General features: G+C 34.2%; 1 protein-coding gene across 1 annotated transcript in view; it reads right to left on the bottom strand.

Moving 5' to 3' along the window:
- The window catches only part of PCDH15 (protocadherin related 15), a 1038229-nt gene that overhangs the window by 5115 nt on the left and 1009750 nt on the right, over positions 1-23364 (bottom strand). The window contains exon 31 of the mRNA XM_061402659.1: positions 22928-23080. Coding sequence (XP_061258643.1) covers positions 22928-23080 — 153 coding nt within the window. The remainder of the gene's footprint in view (positions 1-22927; positions 23081-23364) is intronic.

Raw genomic sequence — 23364 nt, 5'->3', positions numbered from 1 at the left:
TGTTATTAGAACTTGGGAGGGGGAAAGTAAAGTTTTTTGAATGGTAAATCAGTCAAAGATTACAGATAAGCATATATCATTTGTTTTCAGATACTTTTTAAAACTATCAATAGACAGTTAATAGTTCAACCTATTTAACATATTATTAGTAGACTTTAGCGATGAAGAAAATTATAACATTATGTTTCATCACTGTTTCATCATCCTAGTAACATTTCTCTATTATCAAGAGCTCTTTGCTTCATCAAAACCTATTCTTAAGAAAGGATTTGAAAACAATCATTTATATATTAATAAAAATGTGCTAATATGTGACATATCTTCAAGGATGCTAATTATGAATTTAATTATTTTTCCTAAAAAAAGAAAGAAAAGAAAGAAATTTGTCAGACCACAGGCCCTTTCAAGGTTTCCAATTCTAAATTCCAGACTCTACTGATTTTTGTCACTCAACACTTAATGGGAAGATATTTTTCCTAGGTCATACATATAAAATTAGCTTTAAATAACTACTAAATTCAGTTTCACTAAATTTCTCTTTTTATTTCTATTTTAACATTTAAATAAGTTGAACTGTCAAGGTTTTACCAAATTAATTGTCAATGAAATAAGAAAAGGAAACAAGAGTTTAGGTATCCACAGGAAAACCAGTGGAATATTATTTCTAATATCATATACTATTTATAAGAACTAATTTTGTTGATCCAGGTATAATATGTCAGGAAAACAAGTCCTCTGGGGATACTAATGTATCACTTAAAAAGTATGGATATTCACAGCCTGCATGATGGAAAGGGAGCTAGCCCTAATTTGTGCTTTGTTTGGCAAACATCATTTTTAAGATGTGATTAGTTACTCAATTTCTAATCAGAAAATGCTGTTAAAAATCTGGATTTCTGATTTCTTTCAGAAAATATAAAGATAGCAACTCTGGGCTCATATTTTTATATGTCATGAATTTAGTTGGTGGTATTTTTCCCTACAGCAATCATGTTCTTTCCTGGTTACTGCTGTGTTCTCAACCAGAGTATTTTACAACCACACTCACAGTCGCAATAGGGTGCCCCATTACTCTCTTTTTACATTGAATAAACTCTATTTACTTACATTACCTCCCTAGATTTTTATGAGCTTGCAACCCCTCTACTAAATGTACTATCTGTTGACTTTGCAGTTACAAATAGTTTGTGAATTCATTGCAAAGGAATCCAGTTTTGATGTTAAAATGGATTCAGTTTACTCTTAAGACAAGTTAAAAGTAATGTGTGTGTGTGTTTGTGTAGATCAGCAATACCATGCTGGATAAGGGACTTGGCACAACTAGAACTCTCATATTCCGGAGAGATTATGAATTAGCAAAACCGTTTGGGAAAGGTTTGGGAATAATACTGAAGTAAAAATATACATTTCTCTTTTCACACAAATTCAATTTAACTTAGTCTATGTGCCCAATATAAATATGTAAAATTGTGCACCAAAATACATCTTTTATAACAGCCCCAAGCTGGAACTGATACCAAAGGCCATGAGATAAACACACGGCTACATCACACAATAGAGATGAATCTCCCTGACAGAATGATGAGCAAAAGAAGTCAGGTACAAAATGAAACATATGATTCTATATTATCCTATTTCTATAAACTTCAAAAACAGACAAACCTACCTGGTTATTACCAGTTAGGTGAAAAATTTTTTGTTAGCAATAATGACACTTTGGATAAACCGCATTTGGCTACAATATTGCTTCTGACAAACGGCTATTTTTAGAAAAGGAACTCCTTCCATTTGTGATGACAACATGAAATGGATCTTGAGGGCATTATACTCAGTGAAACAAGTCAGGCATACGAAACTATACAGTATTACTTATATTTGGAATCTAAAAACAATAGAAAACAAATTAAAAACTGAATTCACAGAAACAGTAGAAAAATGATTACTGAGTAGAGAAAATGATGAAAGGTTTGTGAAAGTGCACAAACTTTCAGCTCTAAGGTGTATAAGGTCAAGCATCAAATGTAAAACATGGTGACTAGAGTTATAATCCTATACTGTACGATTGACATTTGCTCAGGGGGTACAACTTAAATGATCTCACAAAAAAATAATGAGTAAAAATATAAGATAAATATGTGAGGACAGATACGTTAGACCTTTCACAGTGTATGCATGCATGTGTGCGTGCTCAGTCATGTCCTCTCTTTGAGACCCAATGGACTATAGCCTGTCAGGCTCTTCTGTCCATTGGATTTTTCAGGCAAGAATACTGGAGTGGGTTACCATTTCCTCCTTCAGGGGATCTTCCCAACCCAGGGATCCAACATGCATCTCTTGCAACTCTTGCATTGGCAAGCGGATTGTCTACCACTGAGCCACCTGGGAAGCCCTTTCACAGTGTATACATATATCAAAACACCAGAATGTACACTTGAAATATTTTACAATGTAATTCGTCACTTATACCTTGATAAAGCCAAAATTAACTATACGTATTGAATCCTCCTGCCAATGCAGCAGGTGTGGGTTTGGTTTCTGGGTTGGAAAGATCCCCTGGAGAAGAAAATGACATCCAATTCTAGTATTCTTGCCTGGGAAATCCTATGGACAAAGTAGCCTGGAGGGCTATAGTTCATGGGGTCACAAAGAGTTGGGCACAACTTAATGACTAAACAACAAAAACAGTTAAACATTTATCTTGGAAACAAAAGCTAGGTGAGTGTGAGTGAAAGGAGAAACAATATCTAAGTGTTAATGTGGAGGGATTCTGGAGAGCTAGTAAGACATGAGACTTCTGTAAAAATTCATTTCATGGCACAATATAATTTTATGTCTGTATTTTTATTTCAAAAAATGTTTATTACAGGAAAAAGGTGTGAAATGAAGTCGATTCAGACCAATAAGAAACTGGGACAAAGTTAAAATCTAAATTTGACTTATTAAAATTAAATACTTAAAACAAAACAAAAAACTTTTTCATACTGATAGGCTTAGACTTTTGAGGCATTCAAAATCCAATGTAATTATACTAATTTAGATGAAGCCAAAAGGTCTCAGAAGTAATACTTAATGTCTTGGCCAATGCACATTTAATCTAGTGCATGGGAAGACTGAGCAAAGACTGCCAAATGATTCTGAGGTTGAGATCTAAATGTCCATAAATGGAAGAATGTATTGATATGAAAAAAATGTGGTACATACATATAAGGGAGTATTATTCAGGCTTTAACAAAAAAAAAAGGAAGTCTTGTCATTTGCTACCTCATTGATGAAATAAGCCTGTCACAGAAGGACACATCCTACATGATCCCACTTACACAAGGCATCTAAAATAGTCAGTCTTATAGAAACAGAAAGGAAAATTATGATGCCAAGGGATGGTGAAAGTGTTAGTGGCTCAGCCGTGTCCTACTCTTTGCAACCCCATGGACTGTAGCCTGCCAGGCTCCTCTGTCCTAGGAATTCTCAAGGCAAGAATACTAGAGTGGGTTGCCATTTGCCTTCTCCAGGGGATCTTCCCAACTCAGGGATCGAATCCGAGTCTCTGGCATTGCAGGCAGATTCTTTACCATCTGAGTCACCAGGGAAGCCCCAGGCAGGAGATGGGGACGGGAGCAAATGTGAACTTGCTATTTAGCAGATATTGTTTCAATTAAGCACAATGAAAAAGTTTAGAGACTGCTATACAGCATTGAACTTACAGTTGACAATACTGTATTGTGCACTTAAAAGAGGAAAGATTTCAAAGTATGTGATCTTATGGCAATTAAAAACAAAAAAAGTTTTTAAAATTAAATTTTAATAGCTTTTAGCAATAATGAAAAATATTTATGGAAATATATGCTACTGAAGGGGGTTCCCAGTGGTAAAAGTGGTAAAAGAACCTGCCTGCGAATGCAGGAGTGGCAGGAAGGTATAGGGAAGACCCCTTGGGGAAAGAAATTACAACTTCTGTATTCTTGCCTCGCTAATCTATGTACAGAGGATCCTGGCTACAGTATATGAGGTCACAAAGAGTTGGCCATGACAGAAGCAACTGAGCACAATGTGACTGAGTGGATTTTAAATTTTAAAAGAATCAATTTTCTTTACAGACACATACTTCTCTTTTTTCTTGACTGGTAAATAAAACTCAGGTCTTGTTAGCTAAATATATATATCTGGCATCAAATGACTTAAAAAAAAGTAACAGAAGGATGGAAGCAACTGGGGAGGAACCCACATACTCAATCATCAATTTAATCAATCTCTATAGGGAGAGATGAGAGCTGGTGGAAGTGAATGCTCTGATAGGTCCCTCCTGGATACTTATATCACCTATTAAAGCATCATCTCTTCAGAAAAAGAGAAAATGGAGGAAGAACTCCACCATTAAGCCTGCCAGTCTCCTCTGTTCAAGGGATTTCTCCAGGCAAGAATATTAGACTGGAATGTCATGCCCTCCTCAAGAGGATATTCCCAACCTAGGGATTGAACCCAGGTCTCCCACACAACAGGCAGATTCTTTACCAACTAAGCCACCAGGGAAGCCCTAAGATCCTGAGTCAGACTGAAAAGAAAAGTGGAATGTTGGTCTTTTTTGCTGTTCCATACAGTCCTTGTTGCCATTCCCATAGCAGGTGAATTATGCCAAGTATCTTACTAAAAGGTGCTTTTATGGGAAGATAAACTGCTTAATGTTATTTTTAAAATTCATTTTTGCTGACCACACAGAGAAGGCATATAATCAATCTAGTATCTTATTGACCAAATTGTAAGTGTAATGATGCACGAAAGTGAGAGTGAGAGTCACTCAGTTGTGTCTGACTCTTTGAGACCCCATAGATATATAGTCCACGGAATTCTCCAGGCCAGAATACTGGAGCAGGTAGCCTTTCCCTTCTCCAAGGGATCTTCCCAATGCAGGGATCAAACCCAGGTCTCCCACATTGCAGGCGGATTCTTAACCAGCTGAGCCACCAGGGGAGCCTGCGCAGGCACAGGAGGGCCAAGAGAAGCTACTCCATGTTCAAGGTCAGGAGGGGCGGCCAAGCTTCGCTGGAGCAGACGTGAAGAGATACCCCACTTCCAGGGTAAGAGAAACCCAAGTAAGATGGTAGGTGTTGCGAGAGGGCATCAGAGGGCAGAACATTGAAACCATAATCACAGAAAACTAGCCAATCTGATCACACGGACCACAGCCTTGTCTAACTCAGTGAAACTAAGCCATGCCATGTGGGGCCACCCAAGACGAGTGGGTCATGGTGGAGAAGTCTGACAGAATGTGGTCCACTGGAGAAGGGAATGGAAAACCACTTCAGTATTCTTGCCTCGAGAACCCCAGGTACAGTATGAAAAGGCAAAATGACAGGATAGTGAAAGAGGAACTCCCCGGGTCAGTAGGTGCTCAATATGCTACTGGAGATAAGTGGAGAAATAACTCCAGAAAGAATGAAGGGATGAAACCAAAGCAAAAACCATACCCAGCTGTGGATGTGACTGGTGATAGAAGCAAGGTCCAATGCTGTAAAGAGCAATATTGCATAGGAACCTGGAATTCAGGTCCATGAATCAAGGCAAATTGGAAGTGGTCAAAAAGGAGATGGCAAGAGTGAACAGGAACATTCTAGGAATCAGCTAACTAAAATGGACTGGAATGAGTGAATTTAACTCAGATGGCCATTATATCTACTACTATGGGCAGGAATTCCTTAGAAGAAATGGAGTAGCTATCATGGTCAACAAAAGAGTCTGAAATGCAGTACTTGGATGCAATCTCAAAAACGACAGAATGATCTCTGCTCATTTCCAAGGCAAATCATTCAATATCATGGTAATCTAAGCCTGTGGCCCAATCAGCAATGCTGAAGAAGCTGAAGTTGAATGGTTCTATGAAGACCTACAAGACCTTTTAGTACTAACACCCCAAAAAGGTGTCCTTTTCATTATAAGGGACTGGAATGCAAAAGTAGGAAGTCAAGAAACACCTGGAATAACAGGCAAATTTGGCCTTGGAATACGGAATAAAGCAAGGCAAAGACTAATAGAGAGATACACACACTTTGCCAAGAGAACGCACTGGTTATAGCAAACACTGTCTTCCAACAACACAAGAGAAAACTCTGTACATGGACATCACCAGATGGTCAATCCTGAAATCAGATTAATTATATTCTTTGCAGCCAAAGATGGAGAAGCTCTATACAGTCAGCAAAAACAAGACCGGGAGCTGACTGTGGCTCAGATCATGAACTCCTTATTGCCAAATTCAGACTTAAATTGAAGAAAGTAGGGAAAACCACTAGACCATTCAGGTATGACCTAAATCAAATCCCTTACAGTGGAAATGAGAAATAGATTTAAGGTCCTAGATCTGATAGACAGAGTGCCTGATGAACTATGGACAGAGGTTCATGACATTGTACAGGAGACAGGGATCAAGACCTTCCCCATGGAAAAGAAATGCAAAAAAAGCTAAATGGCTGTCTGAGGAGGCCTTATAAATAGCTGTGAAAAGCAAAGGAGAAAAGAAAAGATATAAGCATCTGAATGCATAGTTCCAAAGAATAGCAAGGAGGGATAAGAAAGCCTTTCTCAGCAATCATTGCAAAGAAATAAGAGGAAAACAACAGAATGGGAAAGACTAGAGATCTCTTCAAGAAAATTAGAAAAACCAAGGGAAACTTCATGCAAAGATGGGCTCAATAAAGGACAGAAATGGTATGGACCTAACAGAAGCAGAAGATATTAATTGATATCTAATTGATATCTACAGGACATTTCACCCCAAAACAATGAATTTCACATTTTTCTCAAGTGAACATGAACCTTTTCCAGGATAGATCACATCCTAGGCCATAAATCTAGCTTTGGTAAATTCAAAAAAAAATTGAAATCATTCCAAGCATCTTTTCTGACCACAATGCATTATGATTAGATGTCAATTACAGGAGAAAAAGTATTAAAAAATCCAACATATGGAGGCTGAACAACATGCTGCTGAATAACCAACAAATCACAGAAGAAATAAAAAATGAAATCAAAATATGCATAGAAACAAATGAAAATGAAAACACAACAACCCAAAACCTGTGGAACACTGTAAAAGCAGTGCTAAGAAGAAGGTTCATAGCAATACAAGCTTACCTCAAGAAACAAGAAAAAAGTCAAATAAATAACCTACCTCTACACCTAAAGCAACTAGAAAAGGAAGAAATAAAGAACCCCAGGGTTAGTAGAAGGAAAGAAATCTTAAAAATTAGGGCAGAAATAAATGCAAAAGAAATAAAAGAGACCATAGCAAAAATCAATAAAGCCAAAAGCTGGTTCTTTGAGAGGATAAATAAAATTGACAAACCATTAGCCAGACTCATCAAGAAACAAAGGGAGAAAAATCAAATCAATAAAATTAGAAATGAAAATGGAGAGATCACAACAGACAACACAGAAATACAAAGAACCATAAGAGACTACTATCAGCAATTATATGCCAATAAAATGGACAACTTGGAAGAAATGGGTAAATTCTTAGAAAAGTACAACTTTCCAAAACTGAACCAGGAAGAAATAAAAAATCTTAACAGACTCATCACAAGCATGGAAATTGAAACTGTAATCATAAATCTTCCAGTAAACAAAAGCCCAGGTCCAGATGGCTTCACAGCTAAATTCTACCAAAAATTTAGTGAAGAGCTAACACCTATCCTACTCAAACTCTTCCAGAAAATTGCAGAGGAAGGTAAACTTCCAAACTCATTCTATGAGGCCACCATCACACTAATACCAAAACCTGGCAAAGATGCTACAAAAATAGAAAACTACAGGCCAATATCACTGATGAACATAGATGCAAAAATCCTTAACAAAATTCTAGCAAAGAGAATCCAACTACACATTAAAAAGATCATACACCATGACCAAGTGGGCTTTATCCCAGGGATGCAAGGATTCTTCAATATCTGCAAATCAATCAATGTAATACACCACAGTAACAAATTGAAAAATAAAAGCCATATGATTATCTAAATAGATGCAGAGAAAGCCTTTGATAAAATTCAACATCCATTTATGATAAAAACTCTCCAGAAAGCAGGAATAGAAGGAACATAACTTAACATAATAAAAGTTATATATGACAAACCCATAGCAAACATTATCCTCAATGGTGAAAAATTGAAAGCATTTCCCCTAAAGTCAGGAACAAGACAAGGGTGCCCACTCTCACCATTACTATTCAACATAGTTTTGGAAGTTTTGGCCACAGCAATCAGAGCAGAGAAAGAAATAAAAGGAATCCATATTGGAAAAGAAGAAGTAAAACTCTCACTGTTTGCAGATGACATGATCCTCTACATAGAAAACCCTAAAGAGTCCACCAGAAAGTTACTAGAGCTAATCAATGAATATAGAAAAGTTGCAGGATATAAAATCAAAATACAGAAATCCCTTGCATTCCTATACACTAATAATGAGAAAATAGAAACACAAGGAAACAATTCCATTCACCATTGCAACAAAAAGAATAAAATACTTACGAATATATCTACAAAAGGAACTAAAGACCTATATATATAAAACTATAAACACTGGTGAAAGAAATCAAAGAGGACACTAATAGATGGAGAAATATACCGTATTCATGGATCAGAAGAATCAATGAGTATACTACACAAAGCAATCTATAGATTCAATACAATCCCTATCAAACAACCAACAGTATTTTTCACAGAGCTAGAACAAACTCACAATTTGTATGGAAATACAAAAACCTTGAACAGTCAAAGCAATCTTGAGAAAGAAGAATAGAAATGGAGGAATAACCTGCCTGACTTCAGTCTCTACTACAAAGGCACAGTCATCAAGACAGTATGGTACTGGCAAAAAGACAGAAAAATAGATTAATGCAACAAAATCGAAAGCCCAGAGATAAATCCACACACCTATGGACACCTTATCTTTGACAACAGAAGCAAGAATATACAAAGAGAAAAGACAATCTCTTTAACAAGTGGTGCCGGAAAACTGGTCAACCGCTTGTAAAAGAATGAAACTAGAACACTTTCTAACACCATTCACAAACATAAACTCAAAATGTATTAAAGATCTAAACATAAGACCAGAAACTATAAAGGTCCTAGAGAAGAACATAGGCAAAACACTCTCCGACATAAATAATAGCAGGATCCTCTATGACCCACCACCTAGAATATTGGAAATAAAAGAAAAAATAAACAAATGGGACCTAATTAAAATTAAAAGCTCTGCACAACAAAGGACACTATAAGCAAGGTGAAAAGACAGGCTTCAGCATGGGAGAAAATAATAGCAAATGAAGTAACTGACCAAGAACTAATTGCAAAAATATACAAGCAACTCCTGTAGCTCAATTCCAGAAAAATAAACGACACAATCAAAAAATGGGCCAAAGAACTAAACAGACATTTCTCCAAAGAAGACATACAGATGGTTAACAAATACATGAAAAGATGCTCAACATCACTCATTATCAGAGAAATTCAAATCAAAACCACAATGAGGTACCATTTCATGCCAGTCAGAATGGCTGCTATCCAAAAGTCTACAAGCAATAAATGCTGGAGAGGGTGTGGAGAAAAGGGAACCCTCTTACACTGTTGGTGGGAATGCAAACTAGTACAGCCACTATGGAGAACAGTATAGAGATTCCTTAAAAAACTGGAAATAGAACTGCCTCATGCAGCCATGAAATTAAAAGATGCTTACTCCTTGGAAGAAAAGTTATGACCGACCTAGATAGCATATTAAAAAGCAGAGACATTACTTTGCCAACAAAGGTCCATCTAGTCAAGGCTACGGTTTTTCCAGTGGTCATGTATGGATGTGAGAGTTGGACTGTGAAGAAAGCTGAGCGCCGAAGAACGGATGCTTTTGAACTATGGTGTTGGAGAAGACTCTTGAGAGTCCCTTGGACTGCAAGGAGATCCGACCAGTCCATCCTAAGGAGATCAGTCCTGGATGTTCATTGGAAGGACTGATGCCGAAGCTGAAACTCCAATACTTTGGCCACCTCATGCGAAGGTTGACTCATTGGAAAATACCCTGATGCTGGGGTACTGGGGGCAGGAGGAGAAGGGGATGACAGAGGATCAGATGGATGGATGGCATCACCGACTCGATGGACATGAGTCTGAGTGAACTCTGAGAGTCGGTGATTGACAGGGAGGCCTGGTGTGCTGTGATTCATGGGGTAGCAAATAGTCGAACATGACTGAGCGACTGAACTCTAACGATGCAAAAAACAGAAAAAAATTTACTACCATTACTGAATTTCTTCCCACTATGCCCCAGTTGTTGAGTTAGAGGTTTATATATTTTATATTACTGCCAACATCCCATAAAAGATGAAATCAATGAGCATAAGGAGGATGTGTAGTTTGACTAATGCTTTATATACAGTAACTGGCATTTGGATTTCAACTCTGAGGTATCTGATTCAACAATCTATGGAGAAGTATTTACATAAATTTTTAATTTATTATTTTTTTAATTTTATGGTATGTGGGATTTTAGTTCCTTGACCAATGATTTAACCCAAGTCCCCTGCATTGGAAGGTAGATTCTTAACCACTGGACTACCAGAGAAGTCTTTCTACGGAAATTTTTTATAAAATTCCTAACATTTGAATATTTCTGCCACTGACCTCTCAATTTGGGGAGTGAATTCTATCCACAAAATGCCTGTCTTTAGCAAAGTTAAGATTCTATTGTTGAGAAGCAGCAATAAACAGAGTACTTTTTTTAAGTGGAGATTATAAAATTTTACATTTTCCAAAGGAAGAAGGTATTTAAAATTTGCATTACTTTATTTCTTTCAACTTAGGAAGTATATAAAGTAATAAATAAATAAAAATGACATGCATTTATTATATAACTCAAAATATATTTTCTCATTGCAGGAGAAAATTTCATAAGGTATTTTAAAATAGACTGCCCAAAGACAGTATTCTGAATCACATTTCAATGATTAAAGTCTGTTTATCACAACCAAGTTTCTACCTTTGTTATCTCAGCATGGATGTCACCATTATTTCTCAGATTTTCCCTGACCTAAATCTGATCTCAAGAACAGTTCTGATGAATCTAGACTCACTGACAAGCAGCAGATCAGGTTCATGACTTGTCTCATTTAATGCTTGTTTGCCTTTAATATAAACAAAGGTCTTATTTACCTGATTTCCAGAGAGTGAAGCTAAAAATTTGGAACTTCAGTCACCAGAAAGCAGAAGGGAGTTGAGTTGCTTGCTTATTTGCTTATTTGATCTCATTTAAAACCACCTTTTCTTTGCCTTATAAAATTATGTCATGCTGTAGCCACACACTCTTGCCCACATGTGAAATAGGCCTCAAAGTCACATTAAGTATGTTGAAGACTCAGTGAAGGTAGAAAAGAAAAAGAAAATTGATACCTCTGGTTTAAGAAGAGAAGGCCTCAGCAGTTGTTGTTGCTGCCAAAGGAAATTAGAATAGAAAAAGGTTTAGGAAATAATTCAGGTGGAAAAAGTAGATTATGATTGAAAAGAGAGAAAAAAAGGTCACAGCTTAAAACCGGTTACCTTGGGATACAATTTATTAGTCATGTGATAGCTATTAACAGCATTAAGTGATATTTTGACTATTTATTTTGGAACATAATTAATGTGCTTTAATTTCATCATTGTTTCAATTAACATCAAACTTAATAATCTTAATAAATAAAAATCTATAAATATTTTTTTGGGTTAAGCTACATAGCAAAAGAGTCATTTATGGTTCTGAAGAACTTTAAGTATTACACAATTCATTTTAACAAATTTAACCTTGTTTTAAATTGTCCCTCTTTTTCTCCCCAGTCACATTTATATACAATCAGGTTCATTAGGAAGAAGGGTAGGGCACACAAAAAAATGATATGGTTCTAATGAATTTATCATTATATTCAAGACATGCTCTCATTTTCCATTTTTACAAAACATGGATTGTTTGAAGTCAAGATTTAAACATGTTTTCAGAAATTCTTCTGTGATTAAGGAAATTGTTCTTCCTTAGTTTTTGGAGACCACTTCTCACTGCCTCCTCACTTTACCCACATTTTTTAAAATACACTTTCTACTGATCTGTTTCATAATAATCTGTACTATAACTAGTTGAAAACATACACAGATTCAAATTTTGGCTTCTCAACTCTTGAAGGGAATGGTTATACAACATAAGTCATAAAGTAAGCATTGGGAATGTAGGAAGAGAAGTTCTAGGAAATAACCCTACCAGTGAGCCAACTGCTTAAAATGGCCAATAGAACAACTGTTTGACAGAAGCGATAGATATTCCACAGTACAGATGTTAGTGTGACAGTACAGTTAAGGTATTCACTTAAAGGGGTAGGAGGTTGAAGTTAGAGATATTCTGATTCAATCTGTAAGCTGTTATAATTATCCCTGAAAATCATTTTTTTGTTAAATGCATTCATTTTGATTTCTAAATAATCTAGGACTAATGCATTCTAAACCATTAGCCAATCAGGGCATATGCGTATTTCATTCTCTTTACTGAAGAGCTATATGCTAACTCATACTAAATTTTCAGTAACTCATTGATAGTACCACTTACAGTGTAGTTCACCAAATACTATTGGTCAGAATACCCAGTATCTTCTCTGCAGACCAAGAGTCAAATTAACACAAAAAGCCATACAATAGTCTGACTTGTTTTTAACTCTAAAAGCTCAAAAGTTGTAAAAGTGAATATTGGACTGATTTTTTAAAAAGTTTCTAAATTAGAAACAGTGTTCTAGCTTAGATTTATAGCCTTAGAAAAAGGAATTTGGGGGGATGTCACAATATGGAGTGATAATAATTCTAGAAAATAGAAATTTATCTTTGAAAAGGTAAACAGTTTATCTGTGTTCACTTATTGGCTTAAAACCTAGAACAAAGAAGCAACAAACATATAAGAAAATAAATAGCAAAACATACTTATAAGTTTTTTTTAAATAAACAGAAATACCCTAGTCTTGAAAGAGTGTAAATCAGCCCTGCCTGTAACATAAATATTTTTCCAGTAACCTTGATGTAACATAGCACCATAAAACCCTTACCTCTGATGTATAACCTCTCCTGCAAGGCAGAAATGAAGAAATCAGTATTAAACACCCTGGATTTACAGATAAAATAGAATTATAGATGAAGGTAATTTAAGAAAATCATAGAAAAATTGAGAAGGTGATTTTTTCTCAAAAATTGTCTCAGGAGAAATATATTTTATGGCAGTATCAAAACAGGAAGATCAAGATTTTATGCCTACATTATTAAACACAATTATCACTCCAGACTCTCATGCCATCTGAAAACTAAACAATACACAATCTGTGTTGACTCTGTTATGATCAGTTAGATTAAAAATATTCTACATCATGTCTGTCCTAGACCAGTCTTGATATGTGTGATACTCATTTGGGGAAAAGATATGCTTGATACATGAAAAACATATTGGTATAGGACAAAAAATATTACCTCCATGGCTAGAACATATTCTTCCAAATGTTTGTAAGGTTTTTTGTTTTGTCAAATTATTCTAAAAATAATAAATGCAAAATAATGACTAGTCTTTACATGCCAATTATGTTACTAGACATGACATGAAAAAGATTTTAGAAATATAATAGCCAAGCATTCAATATTACATATAGATTTATGTAGTTAAATGGACTATAAGTTGTTGAAACATTTGACTGTACTTGAGAGGGAAAAAAGTATGGAATGTTTTCAATGTCATTAATTATGAAGATTTTTTATTTGTTATTCATTAAACACTTGACCTAAAGTATTACACTAATGCTGTTGACCATGCTATATGAAATTAATAAATAACTGCAATGAAAATTTACTATGAACACTCTCTAAAGTCCAGCAAAAGAATCTGTAGAAAATTTATTTAAAATATTCCAAGGACTTTACAAGATAAATCTGCTTATTTGAATGCATCTTAAGTGATTATAAGGCATTGTTGATTTAATAATGGTTATCTGGTTGGTAATAATGGTAATCTAATGCTTATACATATATATTGCGGTCAGCAATTTATTGCAATAGTTCTGTCTTATCTGTGGTTATCTATCTGTGGTTTCAGTTACCCGTGGTCAACCATGGTCCAAAAACATTAAATGGAAAATTCTAAAAAACAATTTGGTATGTTTTAGACTGCATTCTGAGTAGCATTATGAAGTCTCACTCCATTCTTCTGTATCCCTCCCAGAACATGAGTGGTCTCTTGGTCCAGTATTTGAGATTTCAGGCATCCATTAGAAGTCTTGCAGGATGCTTATGTTGTATGGTTAAATAGGGGGATGATAACCTTAAAGCATTTAAAGGTTGAGACATTTTCAACTTTTACTCAATTTGTATGTTTTAGAGATATATAAAGTTGAGAGCTCATACTTAGGTTTTAATAATGACTGGAGTCATAGCCAATAAAACCTATATTTCATTTTCTAGGATATTTAAATTGCCTCTTTTCATTGGCATTACATTCCATAAATGTAGGAAATAAAATATCAGTAGATGAACTATACTATTTCCATTAACCTTTTTCTTGCCTTTTATTTGGTTATTTGTATTGTTTTGTCTTATCTCAAAGGCAAAACATAACTCAGAAAAAGTAAACAACAGAATCAATATGTATAGTTATCTGGTATTTTCAATTAACATGACTTCTTATTAATCCTTATAAAACCATTCATATGACACTCATGCATCTTTTCATGTAGTTTATATCTAATATGTATTAATTTTTCATTTTATACTCTTTGTATGTATTATTGTTTATTTTTAACAATAAGGAAAGTGTATGTTAACAAGTTATAACTTTTAATAAGGTACCTAATAATTTCTTCTGCACTAACTGAATCATAATAAATGCAGAAGAAAAAACGATATTCTTTTTTGGAGGTTTGCTGTCAGGTTGCGTGAGCTTAGGGGTTGTGGTGAGAAATAATATTTTGAGTGTATACCAGAATATTTTTAGATCTCAAGTAGAAGATGCTTTAATTGACTTTATGATGAAGGAAACTTCTACATATAATGTGTCAATGAAAGACTAGATTAAACATAAAACACGGGAATGGATGTTTCATTTGCAAAGTATGAAATATTAATAACAATTTAAAATTATAAAAAGGTTATGAAAAAGGACAAAGTAACAATTTAATAAGGCTATATACCTACATAAAATTGTTATTTGGACTTCTTATATTCTTTGGTAATCATTTGGAGATTTAATTATCAAATAATTCTAAGGCATTATCAAGAAATTTCTTTTCCATTTCCAATGGCTGATACAAAATAGCATGAAGACACACACTCACATTAAAGGTTTATGCAGTTGTCAAGAATACCTTGTCAGAGTCCGCCAAATAGCACAAGTTCTCATGCATATGACCAGCTGCCAACAAAAACTCCAACTGAAGTTTTTCAGTGAAAGAGAGAAAAAAATCATGTTCAAGAACCCCAGGAAAAAAATTGCTGTTGATTTGGATGAAAAGAATCTGAAGCAGAGGATCTAATGAAAATAGATAACTTTATAGTCTTTTATTTGATATCATTAACTGGGGTGCTAGATCAAATTCTTGAAGAAATTTCACATGATATGAGTTAAACAAAACCTATGAAATGATGCATTCATTGTAGGGCTCTAGATCTAAATTAATATACTTAAAATGGCAATTATCAAGAGGACTTTGCCTATATTTTGGAGTTGTGTTTTCTCTGTGCAGACATATCACCTAAAATATTAAAACCGGAGCATATAATAAACAATTATGCTTGTATTCAAAGTGAGGATTTCCAGTAAGTAAAATTTATTCCGTGTGTGAGATGGAAAAAACAAAGTAATTACTTGATGGTTGAAGATAGCTTTCATTAGGATAGCAAGATGGTACTTAGTTTAGTTGGTGACTTTAAGAATTTAACAAGTTGAGCTCTAAGATATAAGAACAACTATTGAAATTTTTTAGAGTATAAATTATTTTCTTTGCCTAAAATAAAGAGGAAAGACATATATAAAACTGGTGACAGTTCACCAGATATATTTCTTCTTGATTTCTATTTAAATTTTTTATATTTCATTCATGTTTACAGGCTAAATTTGGATGATTCATCCATAGCAATTAAAAGTAACTAGGAGGGGAATATATGTATATCTATAGCTGATTCACACTGTTGTACAGCAGAAACTAACAAAACACTAAAACAACTATACCCTAATAAAAACTAATTTTAAAAAAAGTACCTAGGAATAAAACCAATTATGCACTTTAAAAAATTTTAGTAGACAATCATGTTTTATATTATTGATAGACAATGAAAAATATAATTTTTAATGATGAAATAGTAACTAAATTCATACTAGATAAACTCTGTAGGTATTTAGCTAACTTTCTTTTAATGAAACTGATTAGAATTTATTAAACCGGAGATAAAGATTATTTTTGAAGGAGACTCAGATAAAATTATAATTAAGGAATGATATAATAATGTGAACAAGCAAAGCTAAAGAGCAATTTATAAACATTTGTGGGAACAATGAAATGTCTTACAAAAGTCAACAATTTAAGATTTATTTCCATTATAAAGAAAGGAAGAGAAAACACAATGGGAAATAAATAGAATAAGACAGCAATTGAAAAAAGTAAAAGATTTATCAAATGTATAAGCATACTAGTAAGATAAAAGCAAGCCAGAGTAAAGGATGTTCTTATAAGAAAACAGATGTCTACATCTATACCTGAGATTTATTTTGGAATATCATATCATAATGTCTGTCATCTCCTACATTTTTAGATACATAACATTTTACTTTGGTATATTTCTTCTTACCAAATACATAGGCTTCAAGGAAATAGCAGAACATATGATATCATTTTTTAGCTTATTTGTAACAGTCTGCTGTCTTCCTGGAACACTCATATAAACTATGATCAAAAGTAAATGTAAAACTTAACATGATAAACAAGCCATTGGTTTAAATTGGATATCTAACTTTCATGCCCATATATACCAACTGAAAAATAGATTGAAATTACTTACTTTTTAAATAAATGTAGACAAATAATGCTACTTCGTAGTTAAGAAAGTTAAGGGAACTCTATAATATGAGTTAGTAATGATGAGATTAATAATCTTTTAAATTAAAAATGAGGAAAAACCAGCATTGCATTGAATTTAGGGTAAAAGAATAGTATCTTCTTTAATGTCCAAATTTGCCTCCACTAGAAGGTTATGGTCAAGAAAAGAGTTGTCCATTTAAAACTAAAAAAGAAACATTACAGTGAAGTAGAATGACTGTGAGACTGTTTTTTAATTCCTTCAACAATATTGTGCAAATTTTGTTCAGATGTCATTTCCGTATTTGTTGTCTCTGAAGGACAACTCATTTGAAGTTTTGAGAGTTGTGCTGGTGGATTATTTTTTTCTATTTGGCTGTACATGTTAGCCACTGACTTTTCCAGTTCTGCTAAGTTTTTTACATGTTTGAGAATGCCTTTTGGTTCCCTTTGAGGATTTGCATTACACAGTGTTGTTGATGTTGACAACTGTATCATAGAGGATTTCACTTCCTTGGCTGGTGTCACATTAACAGTACGTTCAATAGCTGGTGTAAACGCACACGTGGTGGATGGAACTGACATTGAAGGAGGCAGTAACGAAGGACGAGGAGGAGATGCTGGAGGAAGAGGGGGAAGTGAAGGTAGAAAAGGTGGAGGAGAAGTAGGGCAAGGAGGAGAGGAAACAGAAAGTAGAAGATGTGGAGGAAGAGGAGGTGGATTAGAAGGAGGAAGACTGGACACAGACAAAGGAGTAAGAATATGAGGCGTAAGAGGAGGAGAAGGAAGAGGAGGAGGAGGGGGAGGACAAGGAGGAGGAGGGGGAGGAGAGGTTTTTGGTGGACAGGGAAGATTTTCAAAAATGTCCTTTTTGGTTTCAAAAGTCATCAAACAAGTAGGTGTCTCTCTGCTAAGGAACTCAGAATTTAAAATGCAAGGCATTGAAGGAGAAAGTTCCAAGGAACAGTCAGCAGGAGAAACAACAACATTAGGTTCTGATTTGAGTCCTACAGTCCTTGAAACAGTTGGCAAAGTGGAGAGAGAGCAGTGAGACCAAGGAGAGGAAAGCGAAGAGTCTGAAGATAGAGACTGCAACTGCTCCGTTCCTTTTATAGTCGGTGATTCACTTTCCCCTGTTTCCTCTTTTTCTGTTACATCTGCATCTTCCACTGTAAGCAAGGGACTACTGTTACCTCTTTCGTTTGGATTGGTTCCAGTGCTTTCATTTTCAGCTTTTTGCCTGTTGCTTTGCCACTGCTTTAGAGCTATGGTTTCTGATCTATCAGGAAGTTCCCACATTGGTCTCCTAGGTAAGCAGGTTGGGCGATTCCACATCCTCTGAATCTTTTCTCTTGGGCCCCTCAGAAACTCATTCTTGGCTTGTGTTTTGGGTAAAAATGACTTAACAAAATCTGTTCTTAGTAAAAAGTCTGAATTTGTTGATCTTTGATCTGTGTATTCCTTGTAAATGGTACTGTGGGCATTTAAGGCATCCTCACCAGACATCAGTGTGAAATCTCTTGCAGACCTGGGCCAGCTGTTCTTAAGAGATCCATCTACGTGAGTCTGCTTGTGAGCCTCAACAGTGCGGGAAGAAAAGCGCTGATGTTTCCTGTCTTCTGAGACTGATTTATTTTCCCTGCTTTGTTGGAAATGGTAGAGAAGGAAAAGACTTGAAAGAAAAGAAGATAATGAAATGTAAGGAAACAGGTAGTGAAATAGCTTTCATGAGAAAGATGTTTTTATGGTTCTCATTACTACTTCAAAATATAAAAGGCCAAATAACACTAATCTACTGAAGCAAGCCATTACTTTGATGTTTCTGTTCTCAAAAAGTCAGGCCAGGAAGAGCTAGAGAGCTGGGAGTAGCATGAAAAAGTTTCATTTAAAAAAAATGTGTCAATCCACACACTGATTTTCTTTCTCTCTTTCTTTTTTTAGTTAGTTTGATACAGTGAAGTTTCCATGACCACACATAACAGTTCTCTCAAGTATAAATCACAAGTTTCCAAGTTACAGAACAACATGTTGGGCAGTGGCTTTATATCCTTTGCCTTGGTTAAGACTGATCAGAATTGACTGTTTTAAGGAATGGAAACTTAGCTGTATCTGATTCAGTACCTGCTCATTATCTCTTATCTTAGTAATTCTGTCCTGGAGTTAAAAGTACTCTCCTATATGAGATAAAGCTTGCAAGAGAATATAGAAAGATGTTCTGCTCTCCAGATTAAGAGAATTAGTCTCCAGACAGATGGGACGGTTTCTCTCACAGAGTTCTAAATCACAATTGAAAAATTGTATTTAAGAATCTTGACAGAGATTATTTTCTTCCATTTTAATTTTATGCTTAATGATTCAAAAAGCACTATAAATATTACAAATAAGAAGGGAGACTTGGATTTCTTTTGAACATGATACAGATCAAATTTTAGGCCACACTTTAATGAAAACATATACTATTATAGTGATAGTTTTGATATCACTGAAAGACTTGCTCAGACATGGTCAGTGAATTACAGTGACTGTGAGTCATAAATAAAATGGAATAAGTCAAAGAGCACAAATAAGTGCCTCCAATGAGAGCACTGGGACCCTTCTCCCAGAAAGACAGGGAGACTTGGGGTTTTAAATAGTCTTTCATTCAACTTTGCTTCTCAAGCTCAGAGTAACCAATTCATTTTTATCATCATTTAATATTTATGCACATAGTATAGATGAAATCAAAGTAATTTTTAATTAAAATGTAAAAGCTACATTGAAAAATCAGGATGAAAGGTGAGACAATATAATGATATATAATTATTGTGTCATTTGGCAAAAATGCAAACTGCAAGAGAGAATTCTCACAGGTGGTCAGGATCTCCTGAATAATTCAGAAAGTGGAGACAACTTGGATTAAATAAACAGCAACTGCTTTTCAAAATCACAAAAAGTAGTCTTTAAAAATCTGGTTGACATATAGCAGTTGTTTCTGTGTAAATACATTCTTGGATTTATTTTTCTTGCAAAGAACTATCTATTCAATGATACCACCTCATTTTTGATGGAAGGATATCCATAAATATTTTTAATAAAAACAAAGAGAATTTTTAAACTTTTCTTCATAAGCAGACATACTATCACTGGGAATACATTTAAACTCATGCAATTTCAAGATATAAAGAAGGAATGCAATATAGAAAATATAACTTTCTTTTTAAAAGTAAATGTACAGTAAAAGATGAAGATTACTGTATATAGAGCAAAACAGCACTTAGTCTATTCTATTGTATCTTTATTTTTTCTAATGCCCTTGTATTAGAATGATATTATTTACTTACTTATGCCTATGTATCCACAGGTGAGAAAGAGAAAACATGTGATAGAAAAAAGAAGTTTTAACTATAGTTAAATTGAGATGGTTATGAAAATATTAACAAGAATATGCTTTATACTTAATACTCATATCAAAAGAGAAGATGTATGTGTCATATTTTTATTTATTAATATGACTAATTTTAATAATGCTTTAGATAAAATCATATGACATTGATTTGGTTGTCTTATGACATAAAATTACATCTAGCTATCTATTGGGTTGGTTGAAAAGTTCATTTGGTTTTTTTCCATAACATCCTATGGAAAAATCCAAATGGATTTTTTGCCCAGCCCAATATCTCCTATATACAGTTAAATTCACCTCTATTAAACATGCTACTGCTACTGCTAAGTCACTTCAGTCGTGTCTGACTCTATGCGACCCCATAGATGGCAGCCCACCAGGGCTCCCCGTCCCTGGGATTCTCCAGGCAAGAACACTGGAGTGAGTTGCCATTTCCTTCTCCAATGTTAAACATGGGTGATTCTATTAAACATGGGTGACTTCAATTCTAAAACGGAATTTTAAAAATGAGATTCTAAGAATTGCTTCTATGTCTGAAGTGAACAATTTGTCCACATTGATTTATAAAGAAGACATAAGTCTCATTTAGAAGGAATATGACTTCTACAGAGTTAATATTCAGTCTACACTAAGTTGTTAATTATTTGTGAAACTTTTTTTTCCCAAGGTACCCTTTGTCTTTTTAAAAAATAGTTGATTATCATTCATTTGAAGATAGCTTATTTTATAGTAGTTTATGACTAGAATTTTTGCACAAAGTTTTTGAATAGATAATTTAAACATTTGTCAAAGACCATTAAACATGTAAAACGTAAAAACTTCAACAAACAGAAATAGGAATTGCAAAACCCTCTACTATCTATTACAGTTTTTCAAATAAAAATAGTCCCTAAGCGTTGCTATTTGAAAATTATCACCACCTCACTGACGATTCCCGGTGATGTTATAGTATTCCTGTTTTGTTAAATAGAAATTAGTATATAACCCTTGCTAATTTCAAATAAAGCACATTCAACTTTACACATAAATCTTTTGTTAGTTTTGAACGTGTTTAGAATCAAATCTTATTGGCTCAATTCCAACATTCACCAATAATTGAAAAAGAAACCATCATTCCAACTTATACAAAAGGAAAAAAAAATATTTAAAACATTAATCCTATATTATTACTCCAGAAGTAGCATGTGAGGCATTAAGTTCTGTTAAATTCAACTTTAGCATTCAGTTTTAGTATTTTAAAAACTATTTTCAATATAACCTATATAATAGTTAATAATATTGATACATAGGTTTTCATACAATTTTCCCATTAAAAGATAAATTTCATAATTTTTGAGGCTTGCTTTATTCCTACTAGTAAATGCTACAAATGTAACATAGTAGAATTTGTTTTTGTCCCTCAATTCCACCAAATTTCAGTTAATAATAGTTTTCCTGGATTTAATTTAGTCATATTCAAAATTTTATAATATCCTTGGTTGTTTTGCATTTCATGTTGATATATCTTGAATTTTTTTTTTAAATATGGACAAGTTGCTGCTGCTGCTGCTGCTGCTAAGTCGCTTCAGTCGTATCCAACTCTGTGCGACCCTATGGACAGCAGCCCTTCAGGCTCCACTGTCCACAGGATTCTCCAGGCAAGAATATTGGAGTAGGTTGCCATTTCCTTCTCCCAATATAGTCAAGTTAAAGATCTTCAAAAGGAATCAGGTTTGAGGTAGCATCATTAAAGACACTATAAAGCCATAAAATCTTTTAGGAATAATTTAAATAATTTAAATTATTAGGAATAATTTTTCAAAATGATGATTTAATATTGATTAGCAATTGCAAATAGTCCAGGAGAAATACTGTTATAACAGCATTCTCATTTGAGAGAAATATAATGAAAAGAATATTCCTAAGTTATTATATATGTGATATTAATTATTTTCATTCAGATTTTAATTCTATTTTATAACATCTTAAAATAGTATCTTAGAAAAGTCTATTATTTTAGACCATAGAGTGGACTTTTGATTACCAAACAGGAGTCGGCTTTTGGTACCAAACCAGGAATTACTATTTTATGACTGTGCTTTATTTTCCTCATTTTTTATGAGAAAAATATTTTCATAATTTTTAATTTGGGGGAAAATCCTTGATTCTGAAGATTTAGAAATTAAATATAATGCTCAAGCTACTCATCTGCAAATGTCTCCTCAAACTGAAAACTTCTTTCCTGTTACTCAGTTTTTATTATTATTATTATTAATGTTCTTTTGTTAGTTTTTTGGTTATTACTCTCCAATTGAACTTTCTTAGGTCTTCATCTTAACAGTTTTATGTTAAAAAATGTAATAAACAAAATAGGCTGTAAGCAGTATTTCCACATCAAGTTGAAATTTAATACTCACCACACAGCATCCATCAAAACCCATTTATTTCTAGAAGTCCCTGAAAGGTCTACTTACATCGTGCTGTCCCCGAGTTCTTCATAGAGATGAGCACCGGGAGGCGGCGGCGGTGGCGGGGGCATGGCCACTGGTGTCGGGGCTGGCGCTGCTGGTTTAGCCGCAGGCAGGGCGGACTGGATTCGAGCTGTCTTGGTGCACTCAGCTTGGCGTCTTTGGTAAAGTAAGCAGGTTTTGTAAGACTCATTTTAGAAATCATATATTTATCAATAGGCTACCTTTCAATAATAAAGTCCAGTTATCAGAGGAACTCAAAATTTTTTACACAAATATTTGAACTTACTAAGTAATAAAATTATAAAAGCGTTCCTACAGAGTATCATTTACTTAAACCCCCTTCTCCTTAGTTCTTTAAAATGTTTAGTCCTTGAAAAATGGTAAATTCAGTAGAAAAATTTGCAAATTAAGTTAAATGGTAATATTAAATGGAGAAGGAA

This window comes from Bos javanicus, chromosome 26, assembly GCF_032452875.1.
Source record: "Bos javanicus breed banteng chromosome 26, ARS-OSU_banteng_1.0, whole genome shotgun sequence".
NCBI lineage: Eukaryota > Metazoa > Chordata > Mammalia > Artiodactyla > Bovidae > Bos > Bos javanicus.
This window is presented reverse-complemented; position numbering and strand designations above follow the sequence as displayed.